Source organism: Ruditapes philippinarum, unplaced genomic scaffold (genome assembly GCF_026571515.1).
Source record: "Ruditapes philippinarum isolate M1 unplaced genomic scaffold, ASM2657151v2 ctg3207_1_1_1_1, whole genome shotgun sequence".
Taxonomy (NCBI): domain Eukaryota; kingdom Metazoa; phylum Mollusca; class Bivalvia; order Venerida; family Veneridae; genus Ruditapes; species Ruditapes philippinarum.
The window spans coordinates 73,231-86,963 of record NW_026857618.1 but is presented as its reverse complement, the minus strand read 5'-3'; the positions used below and the strand labels follow the sequence as shown (position 1 = coordinate 86,963).

General features: G+C 37.0%; 1 protein-coding gene across 1 annotated transcript in view; it reads right to left on the bottom strand.

The window, feature by feature from the left end:
- Positions 1-6,342: 6,342 nt before the first annotated feature.
- LOC132750359 (neurexin-4-like) overlaps positions 6,343-13,733 on the bottom strand; it is a 36,813-nt gene continuing 29,422 nt past the window's right edge. The window contains exons 24-28 of the mRNA XM_060740325.1: positions 9,883-10,290; positions 9,128-9,181; positions 8,556-8,669; positions 7,889-7,904; positions 6,343-7,082 (exon numbers count right to left, since the gene is read on the bottom strand). Coding sequence (XP_060596308.1) covers positions 7,043-7,082; positions 7,889-7,904; positions 8,556-8,669; positions 9,128-9,181; positions 9,883-10,290 — 632 coding nt within the window. The 3' untranslated portion in view covers positions 6,343-7,042. The remainder of the gene's footprint in view (positions 7,083-7,888; positions 7,905-8,555; positions 8,670-9,127; positions 9,182-9,882; positions 10,291-13,733) is intronic.

Below are 13,733 nucleotides of genomic sequence, written 5' to 3'. Positions count from 1 at the left end.
CCTGGTATAACTATGGTGGTTGATTTGGAATAGTTTTGTGCGGCGTGTTGTCACTACCGACAGCAAGACAAAGCGCGAAACGGCGCGTTGTCGGATTTACGTTTTGTCGTCCTGTCGCTTAAGATGCACGCGAAACGATGCGTTGACGTGCGGCGTGATGTCGCAATGCCACATGTTGCTCGGCTCAAATCGAAGGATTGACTTTTTGTAAATATATAAGCCAAGTATGGTGGCTGAATTAGTAGTTTTTGTGCGTCTAGTTGGCGCTAGCGACAACACGACAAAGCGCCAAACGGCGCGCTGTCGTCTTGTCATTCTGTCTCTAGCGCGGCACGCCAAATGGTTCGTTGTCGTGCGGTGCATTGTCGCGATGTCGCCCTGTCACTTGGCTTATAAGCCAATCCTTTAATTTGAATCGAGCGACAATGTGACAACACGCCGCACGACAACGCGCCGTTTAGCGTGCCGCCCTAGTGACAGGACGACAAGACGACCGCGTTTGGCGCTTTGTCGTGTTGTCACTAGCGCCAACGCGACGCACAAAAGCGTACCAAATCAGCCACCATAGCCAAGCGATAGTGTGACATCGCGACAACGCGCCACACGACAACGCACCGTTTGGCGTGCTTCGCTAGCGACAAGACGTTTAGAGACAACGCAACGCGCAAAGTGTAGCAAATCAGCCACCATATATACCAGAGCGTTAGCGAGTGATTCAGGGCTATCACACAAGGTTTTAGTTAAACTGATTTTTTTGGGGGGATGGGGACGGAGGATTTGATCTCTAGTCTTGCAATACGTAAGACGGTAATCTACAGCAGCTGCTAGTGGACGTACATTTATAGCTAATTAAGGAGGGCCTGATCTATTCTCAACTTTTCTCCGTTTCCAGATTATATGAAATACAAAAAAAATCATTATTCATATTTAGCTGATTGATTGTATATCTATAGCAGTAAACTTTACATTAAGACCCGTTTACTATAGTAAAATGATGACAACAATAAATGAGAAAAAGTAACAAGATAAACAACAGTAAGATCTGCATTTATCCATCCGTGCGCTAGTGTATGAACGGATTAAACATGTTATTCAGCATGTTACAATAATTTATTGTTGTGTGTGGGATGATTCAGTAAGATCAAACAACTTTCTCAGAAGTATAAATTCATACAAAATATATTCTTTATTGACACAGGTCGGATACACAACTACCAGCTGGTTTACAATTTTCATCCCATCTCCGCAGAGACCTTAATTTTTGCTCTTTTTTGTTGCTGGGTCGCACCGACACAGAATTGGTCATGTGTTGACTTTTTCAAGCTTTACTGGTGGAGGAAGACCTCAGGTGCCCCTCTGTGGTAACATTATTTCAGGCACAAACGGACACCCAAGTGGAGCACCGACGTTCCGCAAGGTAGCTGGATAGCTGTCACACATCAAAGAATCCGGAGACACCCTATCGGGTGTTTAAGCAAACGTCACGAAACAACACCAAATATGAATATTACTTAATAAAAAGTCCTTAGAAAATACTGTATGTAGGTCTTTAAGGTCCGTTGAAAACAAAGGTCGCCGCGATTTCTTTTATTTGTAGTAATCCCCATTGTTTACTGTTTATTCCTCATCGTGAACTGTTCTAAACCACACACATACAACGTGTGTAGTACCAATTAGCTTTATTGACGGCTCTCCTCAAGACAACATTCATTATTGTGTACCATTAATATGGATGCAACGTAAAACATTAATTATTATCCCCTAAACATTGTTATATGTACTGTTAACTGCAACAGTCGCTGTTTGTCGTCCTAAAGAACCATTGCCATGTACCGTTAACTACAATCTTCATGTACCGTTTTGACAGCCGTCGCTGTACAATCTCCATGTACCGTATTGACAGCCGTCGCTGTACATCTCCATGTACCGTATTGACAGCCGTCGCTGTACAATCTCCATGTACCGTATTGACAGCCGTCGCTGTACATCTCCATGTACCGTATTGACAGCCGTCGCTGTACAATCTCCATGTACCGTATTGACTGCCGTCGCTCTACATCTCCATGTACCGTATTCACAGCCGTCGCTGTACAATCTCCATGTACCGTATTTACAGCCGTCGCTGACCAATCTCTATGTACCGTATTTGCAGCCGTCGCTGTACAATCTCCATGTACCGTATTTACAGCCGTCGCTGACCAATCTCTATGTACCGTATTTAGCCTATACATACCTCGTATTTACAGCCATCGCTGTACAATCTCCATGTACCGTATTTACAGCCGTCGCTGTACAATATCCATGTACCGTTATCTGCAGCCGTCACTGTTTGCTGTCCTAAATAATCATTGTCATGCACTTTATCTGCAGACGTCGCTGATTGTCGTCCTAAATAATCATTGTCATGAACCGTTATCTGCAGCCGTCGCTGTTTTCGTCCTAAATATTCATTGTCATGTACCGTTATCTGCAGCCGTCGATGTTGTCCTCCTAAATAATCATTGTTATGTACCGTTATCTGCAGCCGTCGATGTTTGTCATCCTCAATAATCACTGTCATGCACGTTATCTGCAGCCGTCGCTGTTTGTCATCCTAAATAATCATTGTTATGTACTGTTATCTGCAGCCGTCGCTGTTTGTCCTCCTAAATAATCACTGTTATGTACCGTTATCTGCAGCCGTCGCTGTCTGTCGTCCTAAATAATCATTGTCATGCACGTTATCTGCAGCCGTCGCTGTTTGTCCTCCTAAATAATCATTGTTATGTACTGTTATCTGCAGCCGTCGCTGTTTGTCGTCCTAAATAATCATTGTTATGTACTGTTATCTGCAGCCGTCGCTGTTTGTCGTCCTAAATATTCCTTGTCACGTACCGTTATCTGCAGCCGTCGCTGTCTGTCGTCCTAAATAATCATTGTTATGTACTGTTATCTGCAGCCGTCGCTGTTTGTCGTCCTAAATAATCATTGTTATGTACCGTTATCTGCAGCCGTCGCTGTCTGTCGTCCTAAATAATCATTGTTATGTACTGTTATCTGCAGCCGTTGCTGTCTGTCGTCCTAAATAATCATTGTCATGTACCGTTATCTGCATCCGTCGATGTTTGTCGTCCTAAATAATCACTGTTTATGTTACTGTTATCTGCAGCCGTCGCTGTTTGTCCTCCTAAATAATCATTGTTATGTACCGTTATCTGCAGCCGTCGCTGTTTGTCGTCCTCAATAATCACTGTCATGCACGTTATCTGCAGCCGTCGCCGTTTGTCATCCTAAATAATCATTGTCATGTACCTTTATTTGCAGCCGTCGCTGTTTTTCGTCCTAAATATTCATTGTCATGTACCGTTATCTGCAGCCGTCGATGTTTGTCGTCCTAAATAATCATTGTTATGTACTGTTATCTGCAGCCGTCGCTGTTTGTCCTCCTAAATAATCATTGCCATGTACCGTTATCTGCAGCCGTCGATGTTTGTCCTCCTAAATAATCATTGTTATGTACTGTTATCTGCAGCCGTCGATGTTTGTCATCCTCAATAATCATTGTCATGCACGTTATCTGCAGCCGTCCGCTGTTTGTCCTCCTAAATAATCATTGTTATGTACTGTTATCTGCAGCCGTCGATGTTTGTCATCCTCAATAATCATTGTCATGCACGTTATCTGCAGCCGTCGCTGTTTGTCATCCTAATAATCATTGTTATGTACTGTTATCTGCAGCCGTCGCTGTTTGTCCTCCTAAATAATCATGTTATGTACCGTTATCTGCAGCCGTCGCTGTCTGTCGTCCGTAAATAATCATTGTTATGTACTGTTATATATGCAGCCGTCGCTGTTTGTCCTCCTAAATAATCACTGTTATGTACGTTATCTGCAGCCGTCGCTGTTTGTCGTCCTAAATAATCATTTGTTATGTACTGTTATTTGCAGCCGTCGCTGTTTTTCGTCCTAAATATTCATTGTCATGTACCGTTATCTGCAGCCGTCGCTGTTTGTCGTCCTAAATAATCATTGTTATGTACTGTTATTTGCAGCCGTCGCTGTTTTTCGTCCATAATATTCATTATCATGTACCGTTATCTGCAGCCGTCGCTGTTTGTCGTCCTAAATAATCATTGTTATGTAACTGTTATCTGCAGCCGTCGCTGTTTGTCATCCTAAATAATCATTGTTATGTACTGTTATTTGCAGCCGTCGCTGTTTTTCGTCCTAAATATTCATTGTCATGTACCGTTATCTGCAGCCGTCGATGTTTGTCGTCCTAAATAATCATTGTTATGTACTGTTATCTGCAGCCGTCGCTGTTGTCCTCCTAAATAATCATTGTTATGTACCGTTATCTGCAGCCGTCGCTGTTTGTCGTCCTCAATAATCAATGTCATCTGCATGCACACGTTATCTGCAGCCGTCGCTGTTTGTCATCCTAAATAATCATTGTCATGTACCGTTATTTGCAGCCGTCGCTGTTTTTCGTCCTAAATATTCATTGTCATGTACTGTTATCTGCAGCCGTCGATGTTTGTCGTCCTAAATAATCATTGTTATGTACTGTTATCTGCAGCCGTCGCTGTTTGTCATCCTAAATAATCATTGTTATGTACCGTTATTTGCAATCGTCGCTGTTTTTCGTCCTAAATATTCATTGTCATGTACGTTATCTGCAGCCGTCGATGTTTGTCGTCCTAAATAATCATTGTCATGTACTGTTATCTGCAGCCGTCGCTGTTAGTCGTCCTAAATAATCATTGTCATGTACTGTTATCTGCAGCCGTCGCTGTTTGTCGTCCTAAATAATCATTGCCGTGTACTGTTATCTGCAGCCGTCGCTGTTTGTCGTCCTAAATAATCATTGTCATGAACTGTTATCTGCAGCACTCGCTGATTGTCGTCCTAAATAATCATTGTCATGTAGCCGTCCTAAGTAATCATTGTCATGCACGTTATTTGCAGCCGTCGCTGTTTGCCGTCCTAAATAATCATTGTAATGTACCGTTATCTGCAGCCGTGGCTGTTTGTCGTCCTAAATAATCATTGTCATGTACAGTTATCTGCAGCCGTCGCTGTTTGTCGTCCTAAATAATCATTGTCATGAACTGTTAATCTGCAGCCGTCGCTGTTTGTCGTCCTATATATTCATTGTCATGTACCGTTATCTGCAGCCGTCGCTGTTTGTCCTCCTAAATAATCATTGTCACGTAACGTTATCTGCAGCCGTCGCTGTTTGTCCTCCTAAATAATCATTGTCACGTAACGTTATCTGCAGCCGTCGCTGTTTGTCGTCCTAAAAAATCATTGTCATGTACTGTTATCTGCAGCCGACGCTGTTTGTCGTCCTAAATAAATCATTGTCACGTACCGTTATCTGCAGCCGTCGCTGTTTGTCGTACTAAATAATCATTGTTATGTACTGTTATCTGCAGCCGACGCTGTTTGTCGTCCTAAATAAATCATTGTCACGTACCGTTATCTGCAGCCGTCGCTGTTTGTCGTACTAAATAATCACTGTCATGCACGTTATCTGCAGCCGTCGCTGTTTGTCCTCCTAAATAATCATTGTCATGTACTGTTATTTGCAGCACTCGCTGATTGTCGTCCTAAATAATCATTGTCATGCACGTTATCTGCAGCCGTCGCTGTTTGTCGTCCTAAATAAATCATTGTCACGTACCGTTATCTGCAACCGTCGCTGTTTGTCGTCCTAAATAATCATTCTCATGAACTGTTATCTGCAGCCGACGCTGTTTGTCGTCCTAAATAATCATTGTCATGTACCGTTATCTGCAGCCGTCGCTGTTTTTCGTCCTAAATTATCATTGTCATGTAGCCGTCCTAAATAATCATTGTCATGTACCGTTATCTGCAGCCGTCGCTTTGTGTCGTTCTAAAGAACCATTTCCGTGTACAAAATGAAATGCATGTTTTTAAAAAGAAACCAGTTCATGAAATGAAAGGTTTTGAATGCATTCATATTGATAAGACTTATTTGAGTAGATAGGACGTCTGCTTGGCTAAGAATGTAGAGTTTGGTCTACAGGCCTCGGGATTTCAAAGGATATGAACGTTTGGGTGATTTTTTTACTCCAGGAGACTGCACACGCTATACGCATAGTATATGTATATATCTCTACTGCAATGTATAACTTCATTTCCTGATATTTGTTATAACTTTTCAGATGAATAAAGGCAAAAGCGGGAAAAGTCGGATTTTGCCGTAAGCAAAACAGGCAGATAAAAGTATTCAGGATACAAAAGTATTTATTTTTCAATAATATAAGACAATACACTGTAATAAATAAATACATGTACATGTCAAAAACAGTTTTTCAAAGCTTGTTGAAATGTTACAGGTAAACATGTTTGCTTTAACACGTTGTGGTATGTGAAAAATGAGAATCTGGAGCTTTCAAGTGTACATATGAGCAAGTGTATTATCAATAATGATACAATTTACTACATTTATAACACTGGAAACAGCATTGGTGACACTATACAAAAACAAATTGGTTTATAATCTCACAATCTTCACCTTTCTGACATTCTGAGACCCAAACAAATTCAGCGCCTTCTGTGCTTTGATTCCACACGTAATCGATTGCTAATTCCACACGATTTCTGGATCAGCGGGCGGGGAGAGACAAATGACCAATAGACTCAATGTCCGGTAGCAATTGTCACGGAGAAATTACACCTCGCCAGAGGATCGTACCAGTGACCCATGGTTTACAAATCTGATGCTCCATCGACATATCAATTACGAAATCTAGACCTAAAATTTTAGAAAGTAAATGAATGGACAAGTAAAAGATATATATAGAATATCCCAGATGCCAATATTGGGAGTATAACTACTAAAGCTAAAAATAATACAGTACAAAATAACGTGTATATATGTAATTAAATCTTCCTATCCGGCCCTTTCCAAAGGAGGCAAGAAATTTATGTTGTGTATAAAATAACATAATATTGAGCATTTTATAGAAAGCACATGATATACTGTCCATTTTTTTAAAATCTTCCATCAACATTTTGATTAAGTGACACGTAATTACTCAGTAGATGTTCTGGTAAAGGACGCTGAATAACCGCTGAAAATAAAATAAAAGTATCATTCTTACAAGACTAGTTACAATATAACGATAATTTACTTATCATAGTTCCCTATGTCATCTTTTCCTATATAAATACATGCTTTGATCCATACAAGTACACCCTACAGTACTGACAATATTAAACCTCAAAAAACTTCCCAAAGCGACCATGAACATCCGTGTTACTTACCATATACATGTAACTGGTTATTTCTGCGGATGCAATTTTTGGCATTTTGGGGTTGGAAATGGATACTAATTTTTGCGGATTTAAATTCTGCGTTTTTCATCAAAAACGTTTATAAAATTGAATTTCTGCGTTTTTCTATTAGATTTTTGGGAGCGGGTTCTTTGAAGAGAAAGGTAAAATGTCAAATTTAAAAAGTATGTATGTATGTATGTGTGTGTGTGTGTGTGTGTGTGTGTGTGCGTGTGCGTGTGCGTGTGCGTGTGCGTGTGCGTGTGTGTGTGTGTGTGTGTGTGTATGTATGTATGTATGGTATCATGGTCTGCACTGTTCGCTATTCAGTCAGTACATATTTTGAAAATTTCCCTAAAATTTGTAATTGGTTTTGTCCACACTGAAAAAAAGTACAACTAAATTTTAGATATTTAGCATGAGAGGGGTTACATAGCTGGCATTTTTTTCATTTATATTACATCGTAATTAAAAGCAAAACAAAAATGTAACATAGAGAATACACCCCTGCTATCTCACACATTTTCATACCCCAATCCGGTCTATTTTCTACTGTATAATTTCTTTATTAAATTCCTAATGTGTAATAGTTGTATTAACTTACATGTTCCCTTGTTGATCTGAAATCATGATAAAAACAATATTTGTAACTGATATATAGTAGCCGACAGTCCTTCATTAGCAGTATAATATTTTCTTTCCAAAAACATCTTGTAGTCATCCATTTATACATGAATTTATTATATCTTTTGTTTGATCTGTACCAATTCATTACATCATATTTGCTTTTTTATTTCTTAATTCTGTGACAAAATGCAATCACTGTCATGAGTTATAATTACAAATATACATGTTTATCGTTTTAAAACGATCTCTGTCGTCATTTGTCTCTCAGATATATAAAGGTATTTTAAAATTTAGCAATGTTTTTGAAATGCTTGTCAGAACGTTTTAATACCTTAAAAGTACTTAACAAGAAATAAGTTTAAAAGTAATTAAACCCCTTTGGCTGCTGGCAGAAACAATTGTTACCCACGTGATCAGCGCAGACCAAGATAAAGATCTGATCATAGTCTGCACTGTTCCCTGTTAAGTCAACATCTAAATTATTTTGAAGTTTTCAATAAATATGTTAAACTGTTTTTCCTAGATTGAAAGATGGACGAGTTCATTTAAGATATTTAGCGGTATATTTATATGTTAATTGTATTTAAAACTTCTTCAATTTTTTCTTATCCTAAATATAAATTTCCAACAATCCGAAAACTTACCATATGTACCCTGTTTGGAGCGCTTTCTGTATTTACAAACAACGAAGATTAAAATTACCACTAGGACCACGCCTCCTATGACACCAACAGCGATTCCAACCCGAGTCCCGGTGCCTGAATAGTTGTCAGAAAAGAATTAAAAAATTTTAGTCAAAGTTAGGTCAAACAGTTAATTGTTTTCATATACATGTACACTGTGTGCATACTTTTATTTGGATTTGTCGCAGACGATAAAATGAACTCACACTATCACCCTATTGAACGCCACAAGTTTCTGATAAATTTGAAAATGGATAGAAGAAAATTATTTGCCTAGTGTGCTGCTACTATACAAACACAAAGACAGAATCACCGAACAACATGTACAATCTGGAGGGGGGAGGTGGAAATAACTGGTAATTTTGATTTACGAATTTTCATTTTTTTTGTAACAGATGACAACAGATTGCGCGTACAGTGTACAAATTGTGTCATTCAATGTTCTAATTTTATATAGATTACAAGTGTTCAAACAATATGAATATCTAAAAAATTACTATTATGTTAAATACAGGTAAAACACATGTTACTACCTAAGGAATCATCAACCGCGCCAGCCACTAACTTTTCCTGGATTTCACAGCCGGCTGAAATATAAACACAAATCTACATCAAAGTACTTTCCAACAATATCATATATACATGTACTTACCAGTAACGAATGGTAACAATAAAATATGTTTTAATTGACCAATAAACCTGGTATGGACAAACTGACTTCAATTTTACATACATGTATACACATACTTCTAAAAATATCCTACCTCCTATTTTATTTTTATATGAAATGCGCTTAGAACTATAAGTTATAAAATAATCTATCAAGAAACATGCAAGTTTTATTTTCCTTCTTTTACTATAGATTCATAAAAATACATTGTATATTAAATGCAATTAACTGGCATTTTATTTATTTTTTGTTAGTTTTTGGTTTCTACGCCTACGTTTTGGTATTTTTTTCCTGGATAACCCACCCGCGATCAACTCTTAGTCTCACATGAGTCTGAGGAAAGAGGACAATGATCATGTGACTCATGTCTAAAATCAAAATTGTCACAGATGTCACAGATAAATTTTGCCGAACCCGAGCATTGAAACAGTGACCATAACTGATTAGTTACCATGGAAACCCAGTAAGATGAGCAGACCGCCGAGATATAACCAAACTTGTGATAGAATCGTCGTGCAAACTAAAGGAAACAGACTTGGACATATTTCAGTGAGGGATATGATTAATATCTCACCAGTATTTGTTGCATTAATCTTACTACGTTAAAAACCGACTTACCGCTAGCTAAAATAGTTCCAATAGTAGACGCTGTCTCAAACGTTTCTGACGAACTATTTTTATAACCGACCTCGCACATGTAGTCTTTGGCGTCCTCACAAGTTAAATTTAGTACATCCATCCCTATACTAAGATAAGGGTATGTTGCCATGGTTTTATTCAATGTACCATTCATAACATAACTTTTGTTTGTATTTAGCTGATCATTTAACATTGGAGTTTGCGTTCTATTTATTCCAATCATTGCTAAACATTCAAATTCCCCGGATTTCGGAGACGTTTCCTGACGTATAAGTATATAAATAACGTCATGGATATTTGGTGACGTCACACGGCATGTCATAGTCAACAGTCCGGTGATTTTCTCGTTTAAATCGATGTCCTGTCGTGGAAATGTAAAAAACAAATCTGAAAAAAAAACGACAATTATACATACATCTTAATATACATGTACAAAAAATAACAATGGAAAATATTTATAGACAGGTTTACCTACAATGATGGGGAATGTTTACTTATTATTTATCAGATTAACTTACAATATTGTAGTACTCAAAGGTGCTAGTGGCATTGATTTGACATAAAATGTGTTTTACATTGTTATTTATGCCATAAAATATCCATATACATTTGTACGAGTATTAAAAAAAATATTTTTTTTACTGTTATCAGGGCTGGGAATCAAAACTGCGTCGTATCCTACAAAATGTAAACAAACGCGTCCATCTTGGAGCGAAAAATGTATGTTTTTGTTTATAACTGTTTTTGTTGAAAATGAGTGAAAACAAGATATATGTATTAACACGCTACACTATTTTCCGCTTCGTTCGGTATATGTTGCTTGCACAACTATTTTGTAAAACAAAAGTTATAGCGAACTTGCAACTCGAAGCGGGGCAGAATTTTTATGAAAATGTGTGGATACGACGCAGTTCATATTGCTTTATCCATCGTTTTTTCCTTCAAATCAATTATATACTCGTTTTCAGAGTTCACCATAAACTTCAAAACATAATTTTGCATCATTTACTAAACTTTCATTTAAAAGAGACGTTTATTTTCCAAGAAAATAATGATTTTTACGAAATGATACGACGCAGTTGAAAATAAAATATGATACGACGCAGTTGCATTTTCATTGCAGGCTGAATATTGGTTTAACTATTTAAATTATGTGCTAGGTATGCTAATAACGTCCAACAACATTTCTTGTTTACAACTTAAGTCAAAAGCAGAGGTCACTCATTGGTTTCATAAAAATGGAAATGTAATACAATTCTATTAAGGCTGCATTTTTTCGGTCGCATTTTAGTACTAATCATAAGCATCTACAAGTTCCGAAAAGCTGTATCAAATGCAATATACATTGAAACACGTGATCACAACGTGTTCTAGTGTTGCCTTAGCATGCTTATAAACTTGATCCCGTGAGTTCGAAATGGGAGTGATTACTATTTTTGATACAAAATTAAATATTCCAGTGTAACCTCTCCTGGACCCTGTATTAATCAGGAATGACAAAAAACAAAAGAGAAAGAATTACAAATTTTGAAAAGGTCTCTCGCTATCGGGAATGCGCAAATTGCATGCCTACCTTTGTTACTTGTAATTAGCAATAATTTCCGTCAATTCCGTTATTACTTACCGTATGTCTTTTACGTGCCGATTTTATTGTATTCATTTTCTTAATAATCGATGAGAACAGATTAGCTTTATTATTTGAAACTGAACATTAAATTTTTAAAATTATATTATAAATGGTTAAGCTACAATTTTTTTTGCAAGTAGGTTATGCGTTCCGTTTAGTCATTTTATGTTCAGCGCCGCGGAACTTTACCCCTGATTTTGTCGTAATTGTGTTTCTTTATCGCTTCTATATTTGCACTTACAATTATCATTCTTCTCCATCAAAAAACTTTAAATTTTCAAAATCGAGTTACATAATTATGATACAACTACAAATTATTTTGTTAAAAAGGTGTCCGTTTTGCAAAGGTATTTTACGCTATGCACCGATAAATTTGATACAGATACATGATCTTTCAACAGTATTGAAGAATTATTAAGTTTTCACAATATTGAACAGAAAATTTAGGTCAGATTATCGTATCGAATTTTCAACAGACTAGGGACATGACATCTTAACATACCTTCATACTAAAGTGTGATTTTTATTTGATAATGAATTGCCTGAAAACTTAAACAAAAGTTTTCAGAAAATGACTTCACAGAGGATTAACCCCTGTTTACATTGAAAATTTCCCTGCTAGTCATACCGAAATAAGAAATTTAAATTTTATTCTCTTTATAATTAATTCAAATATTTATAATCTTAAAACTTCACGCCAGAAGTTAATAAAAAAAAGCTGCTTATTTGTACAGCTGACGTTAACAAAGTTTGTTGAAAAAACAAATCAGAAAGATGTGTCCGACCGAGGCCGAGCTGTTTATGTTTACTGAATTCAAATCACTTGAACTGAACTGCTATGAATTTGAAAACCACCAGGGACTGTATATTCTTTCATGTGGAAACCCTATCAAGCTAGTTTCAAAATGTCGATGGTTCTCTGCAGGTACAACATTTTGCCTGAAATAATGCACAAAGGCGCACCTGAGGTCCTCGCCCCTAGTAAAGCTAATGTGTAGAGTGAAAGTTTGAAAAGGAACCACAAAAAAAACAGTCATTACCCAGAACATGCAGAACCACAGTTAACTTAGAGCGTAGCTAGCCAAAACGAATTCAAGTAAATCGATTTCTACAGTTTTTTTTTGCGAAAGAAATTAGGGATAATATTGAACATACAGGAAAATATAAGAAATTATTTCAGATATTATGATCAATAAGGTAACATGTTCATGTTTAACTGAAAAGTAGCTTCCGCAATGTAAACTTTCAAGTTAAATGTCATATTTGACATGACACATTGTATTCTAAATAATCAAAAGCAACAGAACATTGATATACACCGCAAATGATCTGGGTTTTTTTATCTAGCGCAAGTGATTATTCCATAAAATAGAAATATATTGCCAAAATTATCCCTGTTGAAAAGACTGACAAAAATACAACTGCGTCGTATCATATTTTATTTTCATTCCGTAAAAATCACTATTTTCTTGGAAAATAAACATCTCTTTTTAATGAAATTTTAGTAAATGATGCAAAATTATATTTCGAAGTTTATGGGGAACTCTGAAACAAATATATAATTGATTTGAAGGAAAAAGTGATGGATAAAGCAATATGAACTGCGTCGTATCCACACATTTTCATAAAAATTCTGCCCCGCTTCGAATTGCAAGTTCGCTATAACTTTTGTTTTACAAAATAGTTGTGCAAGCAACATATACCGAACGAAGCGGAAAATAGTGTAGCGTGTTAGTACATATATCTTGTTTTCAGTCATTTTCAACAATAAAAGTTATAAACAAAAACATACGTTTTTCGTTCCAAGATGGCGGCGTTTGTTTACATTTCGTAGGATACGACGCAGTTTTGATTCCCAGCCCTGGTTATATTGTTATAGAAAAAAAGTAAATTATATATATATATATATATACATGTATATATATATATTTTATTGCATAAATTACAATTACACATTTTAGGTCATGCCACTAGCACCTTTGAAACTACTTATTACTTAGCCGGTTTGAATTTACAATATTTGAGCCAATTCTAATTTACAACATTATATTGCTTGCGTCAAGAACGCCACATCATTTACGTATTTTTCACAAAGATGGTAAACGTGAGGTCGTTACACATGTGTTGATATGAGCCGCCTCACGACAAAACCAACATAGTGGGTTTGCGACCAGCATGGATCCAGACCAGCCTGCCCTTCCGC